Source organism: Trachemys scripta, chromosome 10, assembly GCF_013100865.1.
Source record: "Trachemys scripta elegans isolate TJP31775 chromosome 10, CAS_Tse_1.0, whole genome shotgun sequence".
Lineage (NCBI taxonomy): Eukaryota > Metazoa > Chordata > Testudines > Emydidae > Trachemys > Trachemys scripta.
The window spans coordinates 54,027,345-54,054,962 of NC_048307.1; the positions used below are offsets into that span (position 1 = coordinate 54,027,345).

The 27,618-nt window shown below is 41.6% G+C and overlaps 1 protein-coding gene across 3 annotated transcripts in view; it reads left to right on the forward strand.

Moving 5' to 3' along the window:
* RORA (RAR related orphan receptor A) overlaps positions 1-27,618 on the forward strand; it is a 571,618-nt gene that overhangs the window by 536,287 nt on the left and 7,713 nt on the right. The window contains exons 3-11 of one of the 3 annotated variants that reach the window (XM_034783532.1): positions 6,904-7,045; positions 8,808-9,203; positions 12,966-13,087; positions 18,472-18,604; positions 19,233-19,340; positions 21,329-21,439; positions 22,309-22,421; positions 22,997-23,157; positions 23,473-27,071. In XM_034783532.1, coding sequence (XP_034639423.1) covers positions 6,904-7,045; positions 8,808-9,203; positions 12,966-13,087; positions 18,472-18,604; positions 19,233-19,340; positions 21,329-21,439; positions 22,309-22,421; positions 22,997-23,157; positions 23,473-23,629 — 1,443 coding nt within the window. In that variant the 3' untranslated portion in view covers positions 23,630-27,071. Of the gene's footprint in view, positions 1-6,903; positions 7,046-8,807; positions 9,204-12,965; positions 13,088-18,471; positions 18,605-19,232; positions 19,341-21,328; positions 21,440-22,308; positions 22,422-22,996; positions 23,158-23,472; positions 27,072-27,618 lie in introns of those variants that run through there. The other 2 variants (XM_034783533.1, XM_034783531.1) reach the window with 2 other exon arrangements.

Sequence of the window (27,618 nt, forward strand, 5' to 3'; positions counted from 1 at the left end):
ATCTCTATTAACAAATACTTACCCAAAAATCTTTCCCCTTGAAATCTAAAAAATAATTTGCAAAAAGAAGAACAGGAGTACTTGTGGCACCTTAGAGACTAACAAATTTATTAGAGCATAAGCTTTCGTGGACTACAGCCCACTTCTTCGGATGCTACTCTGAAAAAAATAATTTAGTTGTCATAAAATGGTTACAAGTACAGTTGGAATATTTTCATCCTTTTCATATAACAATTATCTCTTGTTATGTTTTTAAAAGAAATTTGAAGAGAGTTTGATTTAAAATCAGGAAGGATTCCCCCCACACACAAATTGTTAGTTGCTGAGAATATTGCAAAACTTAATGATACGTGGATGTCTCTAAGTATTAGCCATAAATCATGGGATTATGAATAAGTCTTAGTTGTCACAGGCTTGTATATAATCATTCCAAAACGTCTGTCATTAGTATGCAGCAAGGCAGCTGTCAGCTGTTTTCTTGTAATTAAACAGCCAATGAGCAGCTAATTAAGACATATGTGTATACAGAAGTGGAAGAGGGTAAGCTAATGAACTGTAGGAATCAATTCATTAAATGAAAATTGTCAAAAGACCAAAACATGAGATCAGCATTTCAGCCTGTGCATAGCTGGGAAGGGAACCTATAAGGTGAGATTTGTGACATCAGGGAAGCACAATTGAATTTCTCCCCTCCTAAAGAAGGAACATAAACCAACATGTCTATAATACCCAGCCATTAAATAGTAAAGTTATTGAAACTATTAATAGGTTTGGTGAAAACTGCTATTTACATTTCAAAGTTGCTTTTTTAACAAGCTTGTATCCAAGCTGACAAGCAGATGAAAAGTTCCCCTACGCTTTTTTTTTTTCCAAACTTGATTTTTTGGCACTCTATGAAAAAACATACAGTGTGCTGTGTATAAACAGGAATTTGAAAGGCAGAGATGAAACTAATGTTCAATTCTGCTCCTCTCTGTTCTGCTAGAACTATTTTAATCTGTGTATGCAAAAAGAGACTTTAGGATGAGATCCTGGCATCATTTGAAGTTGATGCGAGTTTTATATTGACTTCGGCGAGGCCAGCATTTCACCTTTGGTGCAAACGATATAGTACCAGCAAACCCTGAACCAAATTGTGCTCTCAGTGACACCATTGTGAGCTTTTAGGGTCAGGATTTGTCACTTATTTTATATCTTTGTACGATGTCTTGCACAATGGGGCTTGTAGAGGGGTCAGTCACCAGCTAGTGCACCCCCTCATGACCAAGCACGGTGCAGCAGCCACTTCGACCCTGGAGCCCCTTGTTGACAGCCCCCTCCAAAACTGTGATTGTTTGACCCTTCTCACAACTCAGCCCTCCAGCCAGGTCACTTATAGTTCACACCCTTTCTAGCATAGTTGAGAGTCCAGCAAACAGAGTCTAATGGCCTGAGGCTGGGTCTTCAGCCTCACCCTGGGCTCAATAGTCCTTTCTCCCTTGAGTCAGGAGGGCTTTTACATCCCTTTACCTGAGGGCAGGTATGGGAACCCAGGGCCTCTTTCTCCTCTCCTCTGGGTTCCAGCCCAGGGACCCTGTAGTAAGTAGCTAAGGCGGGCTTCCTCAGACTCACTGTTCTTTCCCTGGTTCTGGCTCTTTGCACCATTTCCTGCCAGTTTGTAACTGATACAGTCCCCCTCAGGTCACTGCCAGCCTTCTTCTGCCTGGTCTGTAGGCTCTTATCCCAACTGTTGATGATCCACCAGTTAGGTTCAGCCGAGGAGCTATCCACTCTGTCTCTTGACCCTTTGGTGGTTGTGACAGGATGGAGTTTATACCCTCCATCACAGGACCTAACTTGGCTATGGCGTTTAGGCGCCACCACAACATAAATGATAGTAACAGTAATTCTGAGAGCATATGGCTTCTAGCTGGCCTCCATCAAAATTGTAACTGTATATTCTATTTTTCCTCCACACCCCTGCTTTCCCTGCAGGAATATCATGACTAACTCAACCCCTTTGACAAGACAGTGCAGATTGTACAAGAGCAATGTATATAGTTGTGTTGTGTTTTCAAAGAAAATTCCAAAGAACTGTAATTGCTTGTAACAGCTCTTTGATGTTAGGGTTTTCACACATACATTTGTAATAATGTGAGTCCAAAGGGTTAAAGAATTCTAAGATAATTGGCAAAAACATATAATTAAGACCCTGGTCATTTTTAAACAAAAATCAAAACCCCACTCAGGTCAAATTTGGCTTTTTTTTTTTGGTTTGTCCATCATTAATTACAACCAAAACTCCCGATCGGAACATTCCTGAGCTCTGGGGAAGTTTGGATCTATTTCTGAAAGTTGTAACTTGGGCTTTGCTGTACTTTAAATGCTGTTGATGTTTTCAGCAGACACACATAGTATATAGCACAGTTGATCTTTAAAAGCATTACACTGCATTCATCGGGTGTAAACAGAAAATGCTTTTAAAAGTCCCAGTCGTAGATGGCATGGTTCTTTAGGCAGTTCTGCACTGTTGAAATCTAATTGCAAGCTGTAACTTAGTTGATAAATTGTACACAAAAATGTACTCGGCAGATATGTCTCTAGGACAAATCTAGAAAGAGCAAAAAGCCTAGTAGTTTCTCAGTTACAATATTGAAAAATAACCCTCTGCTTGAAACCGATCCTCAGGAGCCATCTACAGACCTTCCCTATATAAAAAGGCTAACTGTCAATGTAGCCACCCACAACAAATTGTCTGCTTGCCCAAATTAAGGATTTACCCAAAAGAAGGCTATCATTCTTCCAGTTGCATACAGGGCCAGATTAACCCATCACTGGGCTCTATGAAAACACAATTGTGGGTCTCACTAGTGGACAGCTAAACTAGATGTTCTAGCAGTAGGAACGCATTTGTATTAACCCCATCCTGACCAGCACAGCTGCGCTAGTGATCTGTTAACACAAGCACAAGGGGCTCCTGCGGCAGGGATATTGCTTAGTTAACTCTCTGCTATCCAGATCAATTTGTGACTGGCTCCTGCTGCACAGACACTTCCCTATTTAATTCCTTCGGGTCCGCCCCGTCCCACCCCGGACTCTCCGCTGCCCCTCTACAGTTCCTCCTGAGCGAGGAGCCCTGGTGCAGGAGCTGGCCCTCCCCACAAAGTGGCAAAGAGGAGCAATCCTGGATGCCCCACTTCCAACTCAGGTTTGGCTTGGCCACCCATTTGTCATGACGGACGGGTGGCCAGGCCAAATTTGAGTGAGTGGTATTGCGACCTGGCTGATGGGGTCACTGCACTACTCAGTTTGGACCCCACTCCCTACTAATTTGGGCCCCAGGCATGTGCTTAGTTTGTTCATGTTGTTAATTCAGCCACGATTGAATGGCCACTCTTGTTAAGCTATTGATCAAGTTGCCTTGCAGGATCCCAGTGGCTGGCAGTAGGAGATGAAGACATAGCACAGTTCATGTACCAGGACAAACATTAATGCACCTACGACAATGGGCAGTATGGGGAACTGGCTGGTTTAGGGGTCTGATAACAGGAGATGGGGAACCTTTCATCTCTGTCACCAGTAAAGTTGATATCCAGCCCAGGGAGTCCTGGTCCCATTTTCTAGTGGGTATCTACTTGCACCCTTACTAGGAGTGTTACTAACAATGCCAGTGAGCATGGAAACTGAGCAATCTTCTTTGTCACTCCAGTGAGGGTTCAGTCTTGTTGTCAGGATGGTATTTGGAAACTTGCACTGTCAGGGCCCTGGGCTTCAACTATCCTTCAGATAATGAAAGGGCTTCAAGGCAGTTTCTAGTGATGTCGGTCCAGCATTATTCATTACAACTGTGTGAATAACTGATTTTTTGGTTTCCTGTCAGTTCTGAAAATTCACAAAAAAAAACCAACTTTGGGTCAACCAAAAACCAAAATTGTTCAGAATTTTCTGTGAATTGGAAATTAGAAAAAAAAATGTCTCCAGGTCAAACAAAATTTCTTCAGGTCAAACTTCTGTTTAGTTTCCAGGCATTTTAAAACCACATATATAGATAAAAGCAACAAAAATGAAGGGCAGGGACTGGTCTCTGCCCAACCCCATCCCCACATGAGTGCCTCACCCGTGGGCTGTTCTGAGGTGAGTCCCTCTTTCATTCTCTCCTATTGAAACAGTTCCACTTTGTAAAAATACTTAAATGTTAATTGGGCCGGAGAGAGAGAGTGAAAATGACTCCATAGCCTAGTGGTTAAGGCACCTGGGAGAGGGACACCTAAGTTCCATTCCCTGCTCAAATAAATGTTTAAGTATGTTATTAAATTTACAATGGGATTTATATCTGAAAAATCAAAACACTTCATTTTGGAAATGTTAAAATGAACTGTTTTAACATTTCCCACACCCCAAAAAACAATTTTTTTGACTGAAACAATTCACCAAAATTGACACAAATTTATAAAATGTTTTAAGACCAGCCTAAATCTGCCAAAAAAAAAAAAAAATGTTTTGGCTGAAAAATCTCATCCATCTCTACTGTTCACAAACACTAAATTCACTTACTTACTGAAGAAACAACAAGGGTCAGAATAAAGAGAGGCGTGACTGATTAGAAACAGTACTACAACACTGCGGGGCTGAGGGAAGGAACCTTCAGCTCCCACTTACTTTTTTTTCAGTATGAGGGCATCTGCAGTCAGCTACTCTTAGATATAAGGGGAATAGCTGATGTAGGACTCTGTCCTCACCTCTCCATAGGTTTGGTACACGTGACTTTGCATTGTGCATTGACTTAGGGCAATGTTTCCCAAACTTGGGATGCCACTTGTGTAAGGAAAGCCCCTGTCGGGCCGGGCCCGTTTGTTTACCTGCTGCATCCGCAGGTCCATCCGATCGCGGCTCCCACTGGCTGTGGTTCGCTGCTCCAGGCCAATGGGAGCTGCTGGAAGCAGCGGCCAGCACATCCCTCGGCCCATGCCACTTCCAGCAGCTCCCATTGGCCTGGAGCAGCGAACCAGGGCCAGTGGGAGCCGCGATCGGATGGACCTGCGGATGCAGCAGGTAAACAAACGGGCCCGGCCCGACAGGGGCTTTCCTTACACAAGTGGCATCCCAAGTTTGGGAAACATTGCCCTAAGTCAATGCACAATGCAAAGTCACGTGTACCAAACCTATGGAGAGGTGAGGACAGAGTCCTACATCAGCTATTCCCCTTATATCTAAGAGTAGCTGACTGCAGATGCCCTCATACTGAAAAAAAAGTAAGTGGGAGCTGAAGGTTCCTTCCCTCAGCCCCGCAGTGTTGTAGTACTGTTTCTAATCAGTCACGCCTCTCTTTATTCTGACCCTTGNTCCCTACACAAGCGGCATCCCAAGTTTGGGAAACACTGACTTAGAGTCATGTTATTGTCTGCAAGAGACTGGCTGGGAAGTTGTTTCCTTGTCATCAGGGGCGGCTCTAGCTTTTTTGCCGCCACAAGCACAGGAGGTCCCCGGTTCTGCAGATTCGGCGGCATGCCTGCGGGCTTTGGCGTACCTGCTGCCAAATTGCCGCTGAAACCGTGGGACTGGTGGACCTTCCGCAGGCAAGCCACCGAAGGCTCCCTGACTGCCGCCATCACAGCGACCAGCAGGCCGCCCCCTGCAGCTTGCCGCCCCAGGCACGCGCTTGGAGCGCTAGTGCCTGGAGCCGTCGCTGCTTGTCATGCAGAATTTCTCCATTCTGTTTGTCTCACTTGCTTATACACCAGGTGCATGTGCCAAGGCACTTTAGGATTTGGGCTTCAAATAATTAAAACATTGGTCAAGATCCAACAATAATTAAAGGGTGCCTAGCCTTTCTGAGGAATTATTTTCTCTGCCACACTGTTCATTAGTCCATTATGTGGTAACGTGAAACTAAAATACTGAGTTAGCATATCTGAAATGCCTCTTTATGATGACAGCACCACTTCAGAACCCTTGTGAAGCAGGTATTACACACTCCCATGCATGCACATTTATGAGTGGGAAGTCTGAGACAGAGAGATGAAGTGAACTGGCCAGGATCTCAAGGTGAGCCAATGACAGAGTGGGGAATTGAACCAAAGAGCCCTGATAACCAGGACTATGTTGTAACCGCTGCCCAGCCTCTCATTGTTTTTAACATTTTCTTGCGGATGTTACCCTGGTGACTGTCCATTACAGAGAGTTCAGGAGAACAGGAACACCTCACTGAGTGAAAGAACTCACTTTAGCAACAAACTAGAAAATCCACCTCTTCCCCCTCCCCATAATGAGTTGATCACATTCCTGACTGAGGGAAGCTCTGACCATCTACCTCCATTTTCTTCCTGCCTATAGACACACACACTTGCCCATGCATATGCACTCGGCTACACACACACCCCTATGATTACACATCAAGGTCTGTCATCCTCCCATCCAAAAAGCACAGAATGGAATGTCAGAACAATGGCTTAATCTGCCAGTGAGGTAGCTGTAGGATGCTGCATTGCACTCCCTGTCCCCGTGGTCTGAATGTGCTGTCCCTGCTGAGCCAGGAAGAACAGAGAATGGCACCTAGATTTTTCCATGGCAGTGAAAAACACCTCTGCTAGGACACTGGCTGGCCAGGAAATCTGATCTTGAAACGCTTTCACTTTATCAAAAAGGATTGTTACATTTGTGTTACAAAAGTATATTAGAGTATCTCTGAAAATAAAGAAGAAATGTGTAAACACTTCCTGCCTCAGATTATTTTCTCATTTAAAGTTTTTTTTTTTAGAAAAGAATTTTTTTTCTCAGGGAAAAAAAGTTAGCTCTTTAATTTAATGAATGGGCTCCTCTTAAATGCAATTTTCCATTAAGTGTGAATACCATTCAGAATCTTGCCTATGGTGTCCTATGAATCCAGTGACTAATAGCATCGTGTATTTTGCAATTCTATCACAGGGCTTTTTCAGGAGGAGTCAGCAAAGCAATGCCACGTACTCCTGTCCTCGTCAGAAGAACTGTTTGATTGACCGAACTAGTAGAAACCGCTGCCAACACTGTCGATTGCAGAAATGCCTTGCTGTGGGGATGTCTCGAGATGGTGAGCACTGCTAGTCCAGGATTGGCATGTGAAAAATAATACTTAGTGCAATGCCTGCTCAAACAAATCCTAATGTAGAACTTTAAAATTACTGAATGCTATGTTCAGATCTGAGAATACCCAGTGGCTTTTATATACTGTATTCTATAATGAAAATCTGTCAGTGCTATCAGAGAGCTAAACAGTTACTCGATTTTTTTTTCTCCTCATTTGCTATAGTTGCTTGTCCCTGGTCACCCCATGAAGATGCCATTTTTAGTCTAACTGTCCTAACATTTGCTCTGTGTGTTTATTACACTCAGATTCTTACCGTTCCAAGTAAAACTCTAATCATTAGATCAGCGTAGACCCAAATTATTTACAATTCACGAATGAGTCAAATATTTGGATATGTACAATCTGTGAGAATGGAAGAGTAAAGTTGTAGAATGAAAATACTTAAAATATTTTTTCTTGGCAAAGAGACAGAGAAACCTTATATCTTCCTTTAAACAGGACAGTCAATGTCTTCCTAAGACAAAATGTTAAGTGCTTTCCATACTAAACCCACCTTGTATGCATGCATGACACCTTGTATACAATACAATGGACAGGCAATATTTCATGTAACACATTTTAAGGACATAACTGAATACAAGACCAGATTCGCAACTGATGTAAATGAGTGCATCTCCATTGATTTCATTGGAGCTGCCGCCACATTGGCCAGCTGAGGATCTGGCTCAGTCTTTTCTCAGTTAATATTGTCAGCAATGTCCCACGTCCATAATCCCAAATGTTCTGAAAACAATGTGCTGCTCTGTGCACATAATAAATGGGACCCTACTCCCTTTGACTTACTTTTCGTGTGGGATTAAATGCCTGACTGTTATTTAAAATCTCTAATGGTTGGTCTCATAAGTGGCTAGGTTTCTTGGAGTTGTTTGGCCTGCTACAGAAACACATGTGCTGATAGTCTTCTTCCCAAAAACATGAAGCCTTTATAGCTGATATCGGTCCCAGAAAATATATAGCATGTTCTTAGGAACTGCTGTCATACGCAAAACTACTGATGCCAAGCCAACACAAGTCTTTTGCTTCTGATTTTAATGTGCTAGTTCACAAGTCATGAATATATCTTTTCATGCAGCATACTTATCTTGTGGATTTATTTACTATAAATCATTGAGTAAATGTCTTTGTTTATCACACTGACAGACTTGGAACACTAATATGTCTGTTGTCGTAAGCTGGCTCTATAGCTTTTCCATGCATCTCAGTCCTGATTTCTAAAAAACTTGCTATTTGAGCCTCTTCTGGGCAGAGCCCACCAGTTTATACCTAATCATATGTTGGCTACGCTTATATGTGTACATGCAATAGGAATTGTGCTACTGGTGTCATACCATCAAATTTCATTTTTAATTGCCATCCAACAGTGATGAGATTTGATTGCCTGGATGTTGTAACTCTGACATCTGTGGAGGTGAACCTGGAATGAATATGATCTATTATCTATACAGTTGGAGAGCTAATGAACTATCAAAATAACAATAAAAGCAAATGGTTAAATTAAATGTTTTATTAAAACTGCCATTTAAAGAATATAAGATGTAGCAGGAAGTGTGGTAGTTAAGTTGTGACTGTACCTGTAGGTACCTGGAGATATTTGCACAGATCTAGGTTTTCGTAATGTGTTCATCACTGGGATCTAAGTTTTCAGGATGGTTATGGTGCAGTGGTGATGTATGGAAATAAAGTGTGTTTTGTGTATATATTTCAGCTGTAAAGTTTGGTCGAATGTCAAAAAAACAGAGGGACAGCTTGTACGCAGAGGTGCAGAAACATCGAATGCAGCAGCAACAGCGAGATCACCAACAGCAACCTGGAGAGGCAGAACCACTGACACCAACATACAGTATCACCACCAATGGGCTAACAGAGCTACATGATGACCTCAGTAATTACATTGATGGGCATACCCCTGAAGGTAGCAAAGCAGACTCTGCAGTTAGCAGCTTCTACTTAGACATACAACCTTCTCCAGATCAGTCGGGTCTTGATATTAATGGAATCAAACCAGAACCAATATGTGACTACACACCAGCATCGGGCTTCTTCCCTTATTGTTCTTTTACAAATGGGGAGACCTCGCCAACTGTGTCCATGGCAGAATTAGGTAATAAGAGAGAAAAGTTTCCATTGTAATTGCTTTAATAATACCCTTTGGATTCAGAGTAACACATTTAGCCTTCTGTGAATGCTGCTCTAAAATTACACACAGCCTTGCTGTTTTGGTAAAGCTGTAAGAACTGTTCCATGAAGCGCTCAGCACCCTGAACTTCAGCTGGCAGTTGATGGCACTCAGCACCATACAGAATCAGACCAGCAAATCCCACTGGCTCCTTGCTGGTGGGATTTGGGTGGTTTCCCCTGGTTTAGAATCCTTTTGGAGGTGGGGTGAATCACGAATGCTGGCAGTTAGATAAAATCATTTTTAGAACTGGGCAAATAATATTCCTTGAGTAATTTATTTGATGAAGAACAGCATCATTTTTTTTTAATTATCAGACTAATATTTTTCCCATCTCTACTCTATTTTCCAGCATAAAATGAATAGGCCTGATTCTCTACTATTTTGGAGTCATTTGCACCTGTGACATATGGGTCCAGAATGCTATTCTAATTTGGTGGCTTTTTATACCCAGTTTACGCAGGTGACTCCAGAAAGTATGAAGTAGAGGAGAATCTGGTCCCAAATTCATTAGGGAATGAATTCTAGGAAGTTCTGTTAATTTCCCTAGGGTCCTTATAATGACAGCTTTACTTAGCATGTTCTGCCCTACATTTTTCTCCCTGAATGTCTTCTTGAGTACTGAACTCCACAAACGTACTTTAGTGACTTGTCTTAAGAAGGGCTCTGTAAGGTGGTTTGCCAGCATTACACAAGTGGTTTTTAAATCCCAGTTTGCTTAATTGAGCAACCAGTGGTTTTAAAATACCTGTTTTGTTTATTTCTGTAACATTCATGCTAAATACTCATTTACAACATCACTAAAAGTAAAACAATCTATTTGGAAAATATCATATTCTTTGACAAATCAGCATAACACAAGTTTGATTTCCCCCTCCCTATTTTTCTTAATAGGGACATCTTGCATGAAAACAGGTTTTTTGTTACTCCTGTTTGAAGTCCTCCTCCTCTGCTTGTGGAATCCAGTTCTCTGCAGCGCAGTTTGTTGTGACATTACAACCAGAGGATTATGTCCCTGTTTCAATTCAAATAATTTGAGTCTTAGATAAGTAAAAATGAGAAGAAGAAATCTGAAAATAAAGGTTATGCCAGCAGCTTTGTCTCAGTCAAATGGTTTTGTGTGTGTGTTTTCATGGGCGATTATTAAAGGATAACCCGACAAAGGCAAGGGAATTGAAGGCTAGCTCATCCTAAGTGAGATGCTGAGTTTGGAGCCTGGCTTAAAGTAGTGGTTTATTACGTTACTTATCTTTTAAACTGGTTTGTAATATGGTTTGGCTGGCCAACATGGACAGGGCCAAACACTGTAATAACCATATTTAAGTATTTTCCAATCTAGGGTCCCTGTTCATGGAAGTATGTAAGCACGTGATTAAATACTTTCCTGAACTGAGGCCTAGATTTGTGCTTAGCCACGCTATCAAATCTAGCCCAGTGTATCTTGGAAATACATCCCCCTCCCCAAGCTGTCAGATGTTGTGACTAGGTTCTAATGTTGTTTTTAAGGGTATATATGTATGAAATTGCTGCTGGAGCATATGAAAGCTGTGGTGGCAACAACCACTTTATACCCTATGTTGTGTAATTTAGATGGTGCATATGATCAGCTTTTATTGAAGGTTGTAATTTAAACCTTATTGAATTTTCTTGCTCTTGAGAAAGGGCTTCAATTAGTCCATTTAGCATGATGTGAAACAACCTGTTTTGTAGTGTGAGTTTATTATTTAAAGAATTTTTCAAACAAAGAAACAGCTTTCACAGAAAAGCTGACTCAAGGGGCCTTAAAAGGGGAGTTATGGATGACCATTCAGATCATTTTAGGGCCAGAGGTTCATGGTGGTTTAGCCAGAGAAAGCACTGATTGCAGAACTGTGCAAGTAGGGGGACCAGGATTTTGCTCTTTGATAGATCTGTTTCTATGTGCTTAAATAAGGATGGGCAGGTTGCACGTCTAAGGGCACATTTTTTAGGCGTCTGCCTTTGAAAAACCTCCTCCCAAATAAGTACAAATCAGTTATTGATAAGCCATTCAGATGTGTTTTAACAAAGCATATTGGCAAAAGAAGGATGGTCTCTAGAATGAATATATTGTATGTAAACCTCCATCACGTCGAAATGGCTACACTACTACTTTAAAACTAAGGAAAATTTGAGACATCATTTGTATAATTTTTTATCTTGGGTCCCTAAAAAGTGTATTCTCTACCAAGATTTATTTTTAAAAAATCATCCCTAGAGAAAAGAAACTTGCCAAGGAGGCAGCCTCTATGATACAGTGTCCCAGCTGATATCTCGCAGGATGGGTCCTCTATACCTTACATTCCTTTTTAAAGAAAACATTTCTCTTATTTCAAATGTTCATGGATTTAGTTCTGGAGAAAGATGCCGGTTTGACAGCCGTGGTGAGAAATGCTGTTTATTCATGAAGCAGCTTACAGCACCAGCAGGGCTGTCATCACCCCACCTCCACTAATGTGCCTCCACCCTAAACTGATGGGCCCATTGACTCCTGGGCCACTTTTCTGTGGCTCCTAGTAAGGAGTTTAGTTTTTTGCCCAGTTCCCCAGGCAGGTTTCCATCTCAGTAAAAACACCAAGACCACCAGCTAGTACAGTACATTACATCGAGAGCAAGGTGAAACTGTGAGTTTACCGATCACAAGGCTTTCTCAAGTTTCCACGGAGCTTTACCTTTACATAGTTTCAGATGGGTTTTCCTCCCTTAAAACCTATTTGGCAATCATTGCTTCTGGAGAGAGGAGCTGTTTCTCTCAAATCTCAGTATGCCCAGGTTCACCCAGACATCTTAACTAAGCTTTAACTTGGTAATGAACTAATAACAGAGCAAATCTACCAGTTTTTGTTCATTATTGAAAATTTCCTATAGCTGCACTTGTGAACCAGTAACATACGTAAATGGGTGTACACTGCCCTCTCCTGGATGGTCTCCGACCACTGTGGGAACACTCTCAGAGCTATTAGGTATGTATACACTGCAGGAGTATTTTAATTTAATTTAAATCAGGGTGATTTAATCTAGCTAGTTTGGATACCAATAGCAGTACCCTGCAGCAGCCCACTTACTCAGGTGGCTAGCCCGCACTAAAGTCCATGCTGCTATGGTTCAACTGTTATTGGTGTCTGGACTAGCTAGATTAAAGCTAGCTTGTGCTGCAATCACACCTCCAGGTGCAGTATAAATAGCCCCTTACAGTATGTCTACGCTGCAGCGGGGAACCTGCCTCCCAGCCCAGGTAGACAGACTCGCACTAGCTCTGCTTGAGCTAGCGCACTAAAAATAGAAGTGTGGATGTTGCAGCAAGGACTGGGGCTCGGGGTGGTCACCTGTGTCCCAAGTCTGCCCAACCCCCTTGGTCCAAGCGCAGGTGGCTAGCCTGAGCTGCTTCGCTGCCACAACATCCACACTGCTCCCAGCTCCAGTATAGACATACCCTTAGGGACCAGAATTTTTTTTCTTTACTTGTATCTTTTTGCAAACGTCCTAAAATATTTTTCAAAAGGATAATCCAAGGAGCTATTGGAACTATCAGAAAATAGATTAAGGTTCTTTTCATAATAACTAAAGTTACTAATCGTAATTTCTGCAGTTCACTCTTCTGCTGGACAGAAATCACACAGGGATAGTGTTGCTCTTTTAATGCATGCCACTTCTTACTCTTCCTTCTAGAACATCTTGCACAGAATATTTCAAAGTCACACATGGAAACTTGCCAGTACTTGAGAGAAGAGCTACAGCAGATAACATGGCAGACTTTTCTGCAGGAAGAAATTGAGAACTACCAGAACAAGGTATAATAAAATACCATTTTTAGACCTTCTTGGGTTTTTTAAAGCTGTTAATCTTATAACATTCTGTTAACTGTTAAATTCAGCATTTTCAATTTTTTTCTATTTCCAGTAGGAAATTTTGGTTGGTTTGTATGCAGGAGAGAAGTATGTACCCTGCACCTTTAACTTGTCACTAGTAATAAGCTGGAATGAAAAGTCGCAAGTGGGTAGTGATTTCTCTGGATCTCGCATGTGGGGTTTTTACAGGTGTGGCACATACTCCTGGTTACCTGTGCTTAAAGAACAAGGGTTAGAAAGACAGAGCCAGTGAGTACCACTCCTAAATGGTAGAATGAGTCTCTGGATTAGTGAAATGAGTGCTCCCTACAGGTAGGTCCTGTTTACATTTCTGTTGCTTAATTTGTGGTGTACCCAGGCACCAAAAATCCTTAAGATTAAGAAAAACTAGAAGGGCCAGACTCAGAAACCCCAGGTTCTTGTCACCCATGTCATACTGCTGAACATATCTATGAGGACACGTGGGCTGTGTTGTCTTCCTTATGTTGACATCAAGCTGTATCAATAAATGGCCTAATATCTTAATGCTGTATTTCAAATCCCAAGTGCTCAAACATCATGAGTCAGGTCCCAAAAAATCATGAGTTTAATTTAAAAACCATAAGATTTGGGTCTTGCTATTTTTCTTCTGGTTTTTGAATGTTTCATTTTCATGTTTTCAAGCTTTTCTCCACAACCTGGAGGGGTGGAAACTTTCTTTTTTTTAAATGAGATCTGAGATTCTCTTAGAATGGCCTGACTCCAGGAGCTAGTGCTTTAAGAAATGTATCAAGTATCATGAGACTACTGTTAAAATCTTGAAAGCTGGCAATACTGTTAATAAAGTTGAGGTTCGGATAAAAGGTTAGCTGGGTCAGGCTCAATCAACAGCCTACATGCAAACTGATGTGCAATTTGATATTACCCTTGGGTCCATTTCCACATTGCTGCTTTCCCGGATTCTCTTTTAGTGTATGTGTTTTGGAGTATTTATGCATTTTATTTGTATTTTTTTAAATGTATTTTTTGTTTGTGCATTTGGTCCCTGCCTTGTGTAAGGGGAGATGTACAGTTATGCTGCCCTGGGAGAAACCTTGGGAAGAAACTGACTATCAGCCAACTGGAATGAGGGCAGTCTAGTCTAATTGTTGGAGAAGGCGGCAGGCCTAGTGTTCAGGGTCAGAACTGTAGTCAGTAGCCAGGGTCAAGCTGGAGCCTGTAGTCAGAAGCGAGAGCCAAGGGTGAAATCAGAGGGCAAGAACTGGAGTCTCAGGCTAGACAAGGTGCAAGACAGGAGCAGCAGGAACCATGTAACACAGGAGCAGGCACAGTTGTGGGCATGAGCATTGCAAAGTCAGCGAGGAGCTGCTGCTGCTGGCTTAGAAGCCAGCCTCAACAGTTGATCAGGTTGCGTGGCTAATCAAGCAGCCTGCTGCAGGCCAGCTGTACTGAGGGGGGCGGGGGGTGCTGCTCAAGACTAGCTCTGCTGTAGGCCCTCATTCCTGATACTGGCTTTCTGAGCCATTCTTCCATTCCTGCTCCTCGCGCTTGGGGACAAACCCCGTCTCTGCCTGCATGGTGGGTGCACAGACTGCACAAACCATGTACAGCTCCGTGTGGAGAGGGAGTCATGGCCATCCCCCTGTCCCTTTGAGAGGGATGTGAGCTCCCATGGATGCAGAGAGGGAGCAGTACCTGCACTCCCATGAGCTTAGGGGATAATCATTCTACTTCTAGCCCTAACCGGTAGTATAATACTCATAGACTGTGCAGCCAGAAGGCACCATCATGATCACCTAGTCTGACCTCCTGAAGTCTCCTCGCGAAAGGTAGATTCTTCATTCTTCTGAGCATCCTGTAGTCCTTCTCTGCATCTGTTCCAGTTTGAATTCATCTTTCTTAAACATGGGAGACCAGAACTGGACTTAGTATTCTAGATGAGGTCTCAACAGTGCCTTGTATAATGGTAATAACACTTCCCTATTTCTACTGGAAATACCTTGGCTGATGCATCCTAGGATCGCATTAGCCTTTTTCATAATCACGTCTGATAATCATACTGTGATAGACTTGCTATATTGGTCATTCTCCTCCTCTGTTGCTTCCAGCTGATACATCCTCAGTTTACAGCAAAAATTGTTGTTGTTAGTCCCTAAGTAAATGACCTTGCACTTCACACTATTAAATTTCATCCCATTTCTATTACTTCTGTTTTCTAGGTCATCCAAATATTCTTGTATGATATTCTGATCCTCCTCCATATTGGCAATACCTCCCAACTTTGTGTCATTTGCAAATTTTATTAGCTCATTTCCACTTTTTTTTTGCCAAGATCATTATGAAAATGTTAAATAATATCAGTCCCAAGACCAATCCCTGAGGAGCTCAACTAGTAACCTCTTTCTAGCCTGACAGTTCATCTTTCAGCATGACTCATTGTAGTCTCCCCTTTAATCAGTTCCTTACCCACCTTTTGATTCTTGTATTAATCTCCATCTTCTCCAGTTTAATAATTTCCCATGTGGAACTGCATCAAATGCTCTACTGCAATCCAGGTAGATTCGATCTATTGCAGTTCCTTTGTCTTGAAAATTAGTTATCTTCTTAAAGAAAGAGATTGGATTGGTCTGGCACAATCTACCTTTTGTAAACCCATGTTGTATTTTATCCCAATTACTGTTTACATGTATGTCCTTAACTACTCTCTCTTTCAAAATTTTTTCCAAGACCTTGCATATAATTGAGGTCAAACTAACTGGCATGTAGTTTCCCAGATCACTTTTTTTTTTTCATTTCTCAAATATAGGCACTGTATTTGCAATTCTCCAGTCATAGGGTATTGTTCCCAAGTTTACAGACTGATTAAAATTCCTTGCTATTCGGCTTGCAATTTCATGTGCCAGTTCCTTTAATATTCTTGGATGGAGATTATCTGGGCTATGCAATATGGTCCCATTAAGCTGTTTGAGTTTGCCTGCCATCTCACATGTGGTAGATTCTACTTCCAAATCCTTGTTCCCATTAGCCACCCTGCCACTGCCCCCAAGCTCCTCCATTACTCATGTTAAAAACTAAGGCAAAGCATTGATTTAGGTGTTGGGTCAAATCTAAATTCTTTAATCTCTACCCCATCCTCAGTGCTTAGTGGTCCCACTTTTTCCCCTTTGTTTTCTTTTTATTTATATGGCTAAAGAAACTTCTACTCTTGGTAAAGGTAGGGTTACCATTCGTCCGGATTTACCCGGACATGTCCTCCTTTTCGCGCTAAAAATAGCGTCCGGGGGGAATTTGTAAAGCACTCACAATGTCCGGGATTTCCCCCTCCCCTGGCAGAGCAGAGCGAGCAGCTGGGAGGGCTGCAGGAAAGTCCCGGGCTGGATTCCGGAGCAGCTTCCTCCTCCCTGCATTCTGAGCCGGCCGGCAGCTCCTCCTCCTGCAGCCCGGTCCGGCAGCACTGTGCAGGGCTGGGGACCGGGTTTTGTTGTGCTGGGGAGCTCAGCCATGTGTCCGGCTGGCACAGAGCCCAACACCCTGTTCTGAGCAGCAGGGTAAGGGGGCCAGGGAGGTTCTGGAGGGGGCAGTCAAGAAACGGGAGGGGGGCTTTTTGGGGGGAGTGGAAAAATTTTTGGGCAGTCAGGGTACAGGTAGGGGGTAGGGTCCTGGGGGGCAGTTGGGGGGGGTCTTAGGAGGGGGCAGTTAGGGGACAAGGAACAGGGAGTCTTAGGTAGGGGGTGGGGTTCTGGAGGGCAGTTAGGAACAGGGGTCCCAGGAGGGGGCAGTCAGGGGACAAGGAGTGGGGGGGTGGGGGGCTGGGAGTTCTGGGGGGGAGCTGTCAGGGGGCAGGAGTGGGGAGAGGGATCGGAGCAGTCAGGGGACAGGGAGCAGAGGGGTTTAGATGGGTTGGGAGTTCTGGGGGGGGCTGTCAGGGGGTGGGGAGTGGTTGGATGGGGCGTGGGAGTCCCAGGGGTCTGTCTGGGGGTGGGGGTGTGGATAAGGGTTGGGGCAGTCAGGGGACAAGAGGCAAGGAGGCTTAGATAGGGAGTGGAGTCCTGGGGGCAGTTAGGGGCAGGGGTCCAAGGAGGGGGCAGTCAGGGGACAAGGAACGGGGGGAGGGTTGGGGGTTCTGGGGGGGCGGGAAGTGGGAGGGGCAGGGGCGGGGCTAGGGCGGGGCTCCTCCCGTCCTCTTTTTTGCTTGTTGAAATATGGTAACCCTAGTAAAGGACTCAACCCTTCTGCCAGCTCAGCTGCACTGGGCAGAGTTTTGGGAAGTGCAGCAGAGGCTCTGCCCACCATTTGATGGGTGTGGGAAGGGAAGGATTACCCAGTGCTTTGCACTTCCAGCCACAGTGCAAGGAGGCTGCACCAGGGAATGAAGTGTCTTATTCCTGTTTTCATTCCTGCATGACAATATAGGGCCATGCTGTAATCTGGCTCCTAAATTGCACTGGCTGCTTAATATGTAATGCGGAGGGTTAATTATTATTTAATTGTTATTTAAGATAGTGCATTTCTGTTTGGAGATTAAAATCCTGGAACTGGGTGTAAGGATTCCTGGTTTCTGTTTACAGTTTTGCCTTTGAGTCACTCTGCAACTGTGGGCAAGTCACTTAATTTCACAGTGCCTCGGTGTACCTGTACAGTGGGTAGCACAATGCTGTCCTCCTCAAAGGGGTTTTGTGATGCGTAATTAGCGTTTGTATTTCCATAGCACCTTCCATCTGAATGTCACAAAGCACTTACTAGTGAAACAGTTCTTGGGAAGTACTATTAAACCCACTTCTGTTTAGATAAATATTTCTTGTGTTCTCTGCAGCATGTCTATCGTATTAAAAAGTCCCAGTTTTTACACTACATAGGTAGTTTCATTCTAAATTATTGAGATGCTTGTGGTGCAAATGACTGGTTACCAATACCATAAATAATATGTGATTATATATATTTTAAGATCCCCTTGTTATTTGATTTAAATTCAGTAGGAAACAGAGTACTTGGTAAGAAGCATGGAATTACTTTTGAGAGCTTAGTTATGTCTGTTGGGTCCAGTTCTGCCTTCTGTTGCACGCATACACATCCAGTGTAAATCACTGGAAGCAGTACCCAGGCATCTGAGGGGAGAATTTGTCTCTTGAGACAAGAAGTCCCAGCCTAGATCTTATGGCCAACAGTAAATGAGTGCTGCACGTATACATATACCTCTAAGAAACTCGTTTACCCTATCCACCTCCTAAATTATACTCATGAACGCTGGCGAGGTTTGGGGGCTCTGCTTTGCTTTTCAACTTCATTTTCCTTTATGAAAAGGAGCTTACACAAGCTTGAATAGTGATTTATCCCTTTCTCTTCAACAGCAGAGGGAGGTAATGTGGCAGTTATGTGCAGTCAAAATAACAGAAGCTATACAGTATGTCGTGGAGTTTGCCAAACGCATTGATGGCTTTATGGAACTGTGTCAAAATGATCAAATCGTGCTTTTAAAAGCAGGTATGTTGGTGAATTCTGAGGCCTGCTTCTAACGAGCTTTTAACCTAGGGAAATGCTATGTAAGTAAAATGATTGAAGTCAGTTTTGACTTCAGATATTTCCTTGTGTTTCTTTCAGTACAACCTAACAAGGTTTATAGCTCTTTCCTTGGATACATGTGTTCATCTTAGATGTTCTGGATGGAAGCGTATGTATGTATCTGTGTGGAGCTTCCATTAGAAACAGTGGAAGTATTGTGTGGGTACAAATGACTGGGTCGAGCACATAAAATAGATTTCTGATTTGTTTTGATAACAGTGAATAGCTCTTTTCCAGGTAAAAGTTCAGACTTTGTTATAGGGAAGGTATTATAGAAATGAGGTGGTTTACAAATAAATGGTTAAGTTCTTATATGTTCACCAGTGTAAATCCAATTTAATTGCCTTGACTTCAGTGGAGGTACACTGGATTTATTCTGATATAACTAACTTTAGAGATTTCTTTTAATGCTCATGGTAAATCAAACCATTCTCAGTTATAATTGCAGAACCACTACAGTACTGGACCTTTTTTAAAAGTTCTTCCATTTTGCTCTTTGTAACTGAAATCCCTATTAAAATAATCAAATCTGTGTATTGTTTGCATTTAGGATCTTTAGAGGTTGTGTTTATCAGAATGTGCCGTGCCTTTGACTCCCAAAACAACACAGTATACTTTGACGGCAAGTACGCTAGCCCAGATGTTTTCAAGTCACTAGGTAAGAAAATCTCAAATACTCTGTATAAAAACAAGTAGAAAAGAGGTTAGAAACTGAAAGCGGACCATATACAAAAAATAGACTGGGACTTAAACACTGTGTTAGGTATACAAAGGGAAAAGTTTAAAGGTAACTCAAAATCTAGATAGTCTTGGATTGCTTATTATGTAAGGTACTATGTATGGGTCCACTTCTTAAAGTTGGCTGACTAAATTTGGGGACCAGTTGAGTTCAATGGAAATTGAAATCATGTAACAGAATGCAGAATTGGGCCCTTGGTGTTCAGATCAGGCACCCAGATACCTGTTTTAAACAGGTCAGTACTAATTTGAATATGCATCCAGTTTAGGCACCCAGATTTGATAACTGGAGTAATATTTGCTATATTCTAACTATACCGAAAAGCAGGTTCTTGGGTGAATTTGGACACCACAATGTTATCCTTCCAAAGCTGCCGGTCTTCTTTTTTAATCTTTCAAGAACATATGTACACAAAGATGAAAATAACATTGCTGAGAGATTATTGGAAGTAGATCACTTGACTAAAAATGGATTTTTTTTTCAATTTCTCATTAATTTGCTATTTTGACCTTTTGTGTGTATTTTTGTCAATTTTATCTGGGAGTTACTATTAAGTTTGTATATGGGGTGTAAACTGGATAAGATAACATAGAGTGCTGAAGGATAAAATGGCAGTGAAGAACTGGCTGTATCATTTTACAGATATTCTGCACCTATTTAAAATGCCCAAAGGTACAAAGTATGGACATGAACAGTTCAGATAGTAATATTGTATGTATACTTTCAACCTTAACCTTTTAAATTTGTTCTCCATGAGCATCAAAAAACTCTAAATCAGGTTGGTGTATAAGACTGCGGGGGAAAGCCCTGTTCCAACAAATCTTCCAAGGCCCTCTAAAGCGGGGCTCCCCTCCTGCAGATTGTAGGAAGTATGTATGATAGTGGTGGTAATCTGAGTTATACCTGCATGGCATATGGGGGTGGAAGGGAAAGGAAGAAGAGATGGAGAGGCGCCTATCCACATTAAAATCTTACAGCACTCTGCTTTTCCCTGTCCTCCTCTCTTTCCGTATGTTCCCTGTGCATACACCCTATATGCCTCCCTCAGTTCCCTGCACCTTCTTCCATGGCTGTCTCCTTTATCCTATTTCATTTGCCCTCTATGTTTTTAGGTTCCCCGCACTCCACTTCATCACTATTGTCCTGCCCCATTACTGTCCTGTCTCCTCTGCATGTTCCTCCTCCTCCTCTTGGATCTTCTAGAGCTAGTCCCATTTTGAGGTTGGGAGCCACGTCTACCCCAGTTCATGTCCGCTAGGTCCCCAACCCATTATATCCACGCTTTTCCCATACTGCTGTCCCACCCTATTTCACCCCCAGGTCTTCTCTCTCTTCCTTCCTCCTTTTCCTGTCTCACCCTCTGACACTACCCAGCAGCTGGAGTCAGATGGAGGTCATTTTATTTTTATGAGCATATATAGTACAGTTGCTCTTGATACACTTTAAAACAACTCCTTATGCATTTTTCTGCACCCCCTCCCAAAAATACCAAAGGCACTTCCTTCATCAATAAAACAAAACCAATTTTAAATTTTTAGGCCAAGTCATTTGGAGATCAAGTCAGCCCAAAAATTTTTAGATATTTGGCAAGCGTAGTGGTAGTTCACGTCTATGAAATGACTTTAAGTTATAAAATGATCTTCTTTTCACCAAATTTACCAGAAAAAGTCACAAAACTTAGGAAGATTGGGGAAAGTTGGAGGTGTATAAAAATGGCCCATAATGGACTACTAGCTTCAACTTTATTATGCAACTACCACCAATCCATACTTCTTTAAAGAGAGGAGCCTTGGTCTTGTAGATATTTCACATCCATTAGCCTCCGCCGTCAGAGTAAAATAACCGTCCCATCACTTTGAAGCAGTCTCATCAGAAATCCTGAATGATATGTACCTTCCTTTTGGCAGGTTGTGAAGACTTCATTAGTTTTGTGTTTGAATTTGGAAAGAGCTTATGTTCTATGCACCTGACAGAAGATGAGATTGCTTTGTTTTCTGCATTTGTTTTAATGTCTGCAGGTAAGATGTAAAATATCACTCTACATTTGTTTGATGGAATCTAGTGATTCTTTTATTATGAAGTATGCCTTAATGATAATCTGGTAGGCAACCCGTAAGCATGTAATGTAATCACCTTCTTGTATGCCCCTTCCCTAATCATTTCCTACTCTGGATTTTACTTTAACAAATATATTTAAAGGTGGGTGCTAGGGTAATTTTGCTCAAACGATTCATCCTAATATATGCCCACATTTTGTTGCCCTTAGTCTGTGTTGAGTAGTACATGTTTCTGTGAGTAGTCCCATTGAAACTAATGGATCTCCTCGAGGAGCAAGGTATTACCATGTGAATAAGGGTGGCAGGTGTCCCCTGATTTGCAGAATGGTAGCTACATTATCATGCCATTTGGCAGCTCAAGAGTATTTAGTGTTGTGTTTTCTTAGTGCAAGAACCACAGAATTGTTTGGTTCTGCCACCTTGGCGATGTCAGATATAATGCTCCTTGTTTGCCAAGAAGTGCACAGGAACGATTTCTTTTAAATATGCTTTTCTTAAAACTATTTGTTTCTATTGTTTTCTGTGCGTCAAAAAGAAAACCTTGCAACAAAGGTCCTTTGGTTAGTCATTCATTACATAATCTCGTCGTCTCCAGGATGAAAATATTGCTAGTTTTAATTTTGTAATACAGTCTTATTAGCATGTGACACATTAACAAATATGGTTCAAGCTTGCTGAGATCCTCTTATACTTCCTGTATAAAACTCCATTGGACTGGAAGGGAGGTTGGCAACAGGAAAGATGAATGTAGCATAGGCTCTAAGAACATTTCTTTGCATATTGTGATGCCAGTGTGCAATACCAGAAATATTCACTTCCTTTACATTTAGATCGTTCATGGCTTCAGGAGAAGGTAAAAATCGAAAAACTCCAACAGAAGATTCAGCTAGCACTTCAGCATGTCCTGCAGAAGAATCACCGAGAAGATGGAATTCTAACAAAGGTGAGCACCAAAAACTGTGCCTTATCCTCTGAACATGAAAGCATTCTACACTAGTAACAGCAGCATAATTACTGCCTGACTAACAGCTCTCATTGGTCCTTTGCATCCCTCTCCTTTTCTAGACTTGCTTGTTCAAAATCCAGCCTGCCTAGTTTCAACCACTTCCTAACAGAACCCAGAAGGGAAAAGAAAAGGTTGAGGTAGAGGGCAGAGAGAAGTAGAGGGGTTAGAGAAATGTAATTTTAACTTTGAGCTTCATGAAAAGCCGTCAAGTGTCTCCTCTCTTTATACCTTCCCTCTCTGTTCCCCCAACTACCCCAGTGAATGTTTCTGCCACACAGGTTACTATTTCAGCCCTACTACAGAAATGGAATTAGGCCCCAAAAAATCCCTGCTGTTTAATGATTTCCTCTCTTTGAATCAAACAAGCAAGTGCATCTTTAAGCTGCTAAAATTCATCTTTAAGGAAAACAATCAAGGTAAACTAGAAGTGGTTGATCCTAAAAGCAAAATCAGCAGAGAAGAGAGCCTGTTTTGTGTATGACTGTATTTTTCTTGTGTGTTTTTTTCCCCAGTTAATATGCAAAGTGTCTACTTTAAGAGCACTGTGTGGACGACATACAGAAAAACTTATGGCATTTAAAGCAATATACCCAGACATTGTGCGACTTCATTTTCCTCCATTGTACAAGGAGTTGTTCACTTCAGAATTTGAGCCAGCAATGCAAATTGATGGGTAAATATATCACCTAAGCACTTCTAGAATGTCTGAAGTACAAACATTAAAAATAAAGAAAAAAAAAAGAAAACCAAGACACTTTATATGGCCCTGCAGAGACCTAGGGAGCCAACACACTGCACATCTTTTGGCGGTCGGGGTCAGGCAAAGGATGGGAAACAATGAAACAAAGTTGAACTTGTTTTTCTCATGCATATGATTTCCATTATGCCTACAAATATGGACCCTTTTTCTGTCTCGACTTCTCAATCTTTGACCTCTGTTTACACAGAATGAGGGTACTAAACTCAGAAGGTTTCTTTTTCCTTGTAGTTCACTGCCCACAGACTTTCAACAGAACAATCAATTTGTTGATCACAGCAGAGTCCAGCGACTGGTGTGTACTGCAGAGGTTTCAGCATCAGTTTGCACAACTTGCTCATTGTTTCATGAAGGACGAATTTTTTCATCTACCATTGATTGCCAATAGGCAGAATGGCATGAAAAGGGTCCATAGCAATAGCAACAATAGCATTATAATATATTACAGGGTAAATGGGCATGAAGACTATATATAGCAAAAGAGATATTGTTTATATATTGTTTTAATTAATATAAAAAGTAGTTACTGGTATAGCTTTTCTTGTTGAATTGATAAGGCACTTTCATTTTGCACCTTTTTCTTTAAATTAAATGCTAGCGTGTTCATTGTTGTGTTGCATGTGCACCAGAAATTCAAGTTTAACTGAAAAGGTTTGGAAGGTACTGATACATTAGAAGGTATTTATGCTGCTGTTTTCAACATTACTTTTCAAGAGAGGCTGGTCACATCCTGAAAAGATTACATTGATTTTTAGAGTCTGAAAACGATGAACATTTTCTAAAATCAAATTAGCTTTCCAGCTGCTTTTTAAAGGGTGCTTTTATTTTTATACACAACCCAAAAGTTTCAAATCTGGTTGTTTAAAATTGCACATCTAAATCCATATTTAGACTCTGAAATAAAAAACCCTGATTTTCAAAAGTGCCAAGCACCCACAGCCAAAAATTTGCTGAGCATCTGCAGGTCAATCACAGCTGCAAGAGTGAAGCACCCTTGAAAATCGGGCCATTAATTGTGGTTTATAAATATGGGTATGGATGCCCAACACTATGAACCCATGTTTGAAAATGTTGACCAGAGAGTAATATATACACAAAACAATTTGTGTATGTTATATACACTGTTACATACTTTTAAACTCCACATGGTAAACAATGCATTTAAAGCAAAAGCCTAGTCCCATTGACGTCACTGAGAATTTTGTTACCGACTTCAGCAGGCTGTTTTCCAAGATCCAGCAATTTCATCCAGCACAGCACAACAGAGAAGTCCTTTGCTTTTAGAGCACATCTGTATGGCTCTAGAAACAGCTAGGTTTATTTGGAAAGAAGCACTCTCTAAGGCTTATCAGATAAGTGCAAACTGATAAAATAAAGGCACAATCCTTTTGATAGAAAGCAGGCATTTTATATTCTACATAAAGCCTGGAAATCATGAAAGTGGACTATAGAATGAGCAGTAAGATGATAAACCTATGTTGTGTCATTCCAAAAATGATTGTGATCCATGCATTATACTAATAAGGGGCCAAAGTTTGCAGTCTTTACTTATGCAAATTACTATTCCCTTTACGAGGAGTTTTGCCTGAATATGGATAGCAGAATTTTGTCCCAAAAGAGAAGAAAAGTCAGATTTAAAAATATTAAACTAATTCTGAATGAGAGAGCCATATTAAACAACATTAAGGATAAGTTATCTAGCTTGGACGAGAAGGGAGCCCTCCCCATATTTATTTGGAAGAGTAGTTTTAGGGTTGCAGCCTGATCTTCCAGCTCAATTGAACCAGAACGTTAATCCAGGAATTCTTCTTTGGCTAACTCTGCCCTCAGTCAGCCAGTGGAAAGCCCGTTTCTGCCTCAGTGTCATTCCCATGATTAGATGAAGCCTGACAGGAGTGTAAACAATTTCTGTTATATATGGGTAGCCAGAGATAAAATATCATAATATACCCACTGAATATTACTTTAATGAGTCATTTTGGACTAAATTTATCCCCTTATTACCTTAGTGAGATGTACAATCTGTTCAAAATTCAGTTTTCTTTCTTTATTAATGCAATCCCTAAATGTTTAGTTTCCGGTTGTCTACGCCCATGTCAGAAGTGTTATGCAGCTGTGGCTTGCCTGAAATGGAATTTAACAGTCACTGCAAAGCTGGAACTGCCCCCTTTGAATTGGAAGCAACTGGGATGTTGAATTGGGGCTACCTGGGAGCAAAGTGAAACTTTGCATTTTTCCATATAGACAGTTTCTTAAAGTTATTGTTAACATATTGGAGTAGCACCTCAGGGCTATCACCATATTCTGCTAGGCACTGTAGAAAGATATAATAAAGGCAGCTCATGCCCCAAAGACCTTATGATGTGCTCCAAAATATGAATAACTTTATTTTCTAAGGTTGGTGTTAGTATAAGATCACGTTGTAATTGTTTTTACACTACCCATCCAGCCCCTGCTCCTTTTCCTATGATCACTTTTTTTTCTTTTTAGTGTAGGAAGGAAATAGGGAGAGCGATTTAAATAAAAGATTTTGATGTGTGACTAATCTGTGTGGTAAAGTGTGTATATATAGATATATAAAATACCTAAATAACTTCCCAGGTAAACCTACTTAATCCTTTTTTCCTTTAAAACTGAAATGGCAGTAATGGTATATTTACCTGGACAAATTGGAGCCTCTACACTTTAACAATTAATAGCAGTCATTTCAACACGTTGTGTTAAAGGGACACTGCCAACTTGAATGTTAATAAAATTAAGTTTTTTGTCTTTCAAATTCATTTTTATAGAGTACATTTTAAAGTAGCATTGCCTTTTGTTGTTTTATTAAAATTCGTAAGGTTTTATGCTTCTCTGTTCATTGAGGTTAATAAGGGCCTTTTCAGCAAAGTAGAAACTTTGGAAAACAGTGAAATTGTGCATTTGACCATTTTTTGTATATAGACAAAGTAAACTAATAAGACAGAGGAATATTTTTTCACTAACATTTCATTTATAGTCACTGTAGTTGTTGTAAGTAACTATTATGGAAAAAAAACCCTCAAGACAGATGATTTTCAAGTTGACTGTGTCTCTTTAAATCTATGGGGCCTAATGCTCCTCTCACACTGTGTTAACTGAGGAGTAATTGGAGGAGATGGAGCTACACTGATGTAAAACGGTTGTAAGGGGAGAATTAGGATAATGGGTTATTATGGGCAAAATAAAGTGTTCCCTTTTTTATAATTTGAACATCTCTCACTTAGGCTTGAATTGTTGCATTTAACCAGTGACCCACACTGAGGTCTGTATGGAGCTGCTACACTCTAATGCAGTTTCCCAAATTTGGGACGCCACTCGTCTAGGGAAAGCCCCTGGCGGGCTGGGACGGTTTGTTTACCTGGCACGTCCGCAGGTCCGGCCAATCGCGGCTCCCACTGGGCGCAGTTCGCCGCTCCGGGCCAATGGGAGCTGCTGGAAGCGGCACGGGCCGAGGGAGGTACTGGTCGCCGCTTCCAGACGAACTTGCGGACGCGACGGGTAAACAAACCGGCCCTGCCTGCCAGGGGCTTTCCCTACACGAGCAGCGTCTCAAGTTTGGGAAACACTGCTCTAATGGACTGTGCCTCTGATGGCACAGTCTGCTCCCTAGTGTCCCTGCCCTGCTCTGCTAGCTGATAGAGATGGGACAATGCTTCACCTTCTCTACACTGCTTCACAGTGATGTGCCCATGGAGACTTCGGGAGAAGTCCCTGTTCTTTCATGAATGCAAAGGCTGGAGTTATGAGAGGGATTTGTCAAAGAGCATGGAGGAGTATGGCGTACGCCCTTCTTTCCCTCCCGTATGCCCCCCCCCAAGGGTCATTCACCATCCAGGATTCAATCCAGAGCCCCTTACAGTCAATGCAAGGAGCTTTGGATTGAGACCCTAATCTTTAAAATGAGCCAGAAAAATCTCCCTGCTAAAAACAGTCAAATATATCTCTCAGTTCTTATTAGTTTGCGTTTTCTGGAATCATTGTTTACTTTATTGGAATAACTAGCCTGATGTGACATTTCCATTCTGATCTTTGTATTTGTGGATTTAGTTTTAAAGCAGACGTTTTACTAACAAAAGATTTCTGAATGTGACCAGCCTCAGGTGCTAGCCCCTTAAAGATCAACTAAACTTAATTCCAGTGTCAGCTAATGGATAGCTATTAAGACTTGATCTTTTCCAGAGAGTGAGAGACAAACCCTGTTTTTGACAGTAAGTAAGGTAACCATGCTAAATATTTTGGGCCTTTTTCTCAGTCATTACCTTGTTCTTTTTTTTCTGATAAACAGTACTTTACCTGGTCTGTGAGTGCAAACAGATGGTATGTTTGACATCTAGCTACTAGATGCAACTCCTTGGG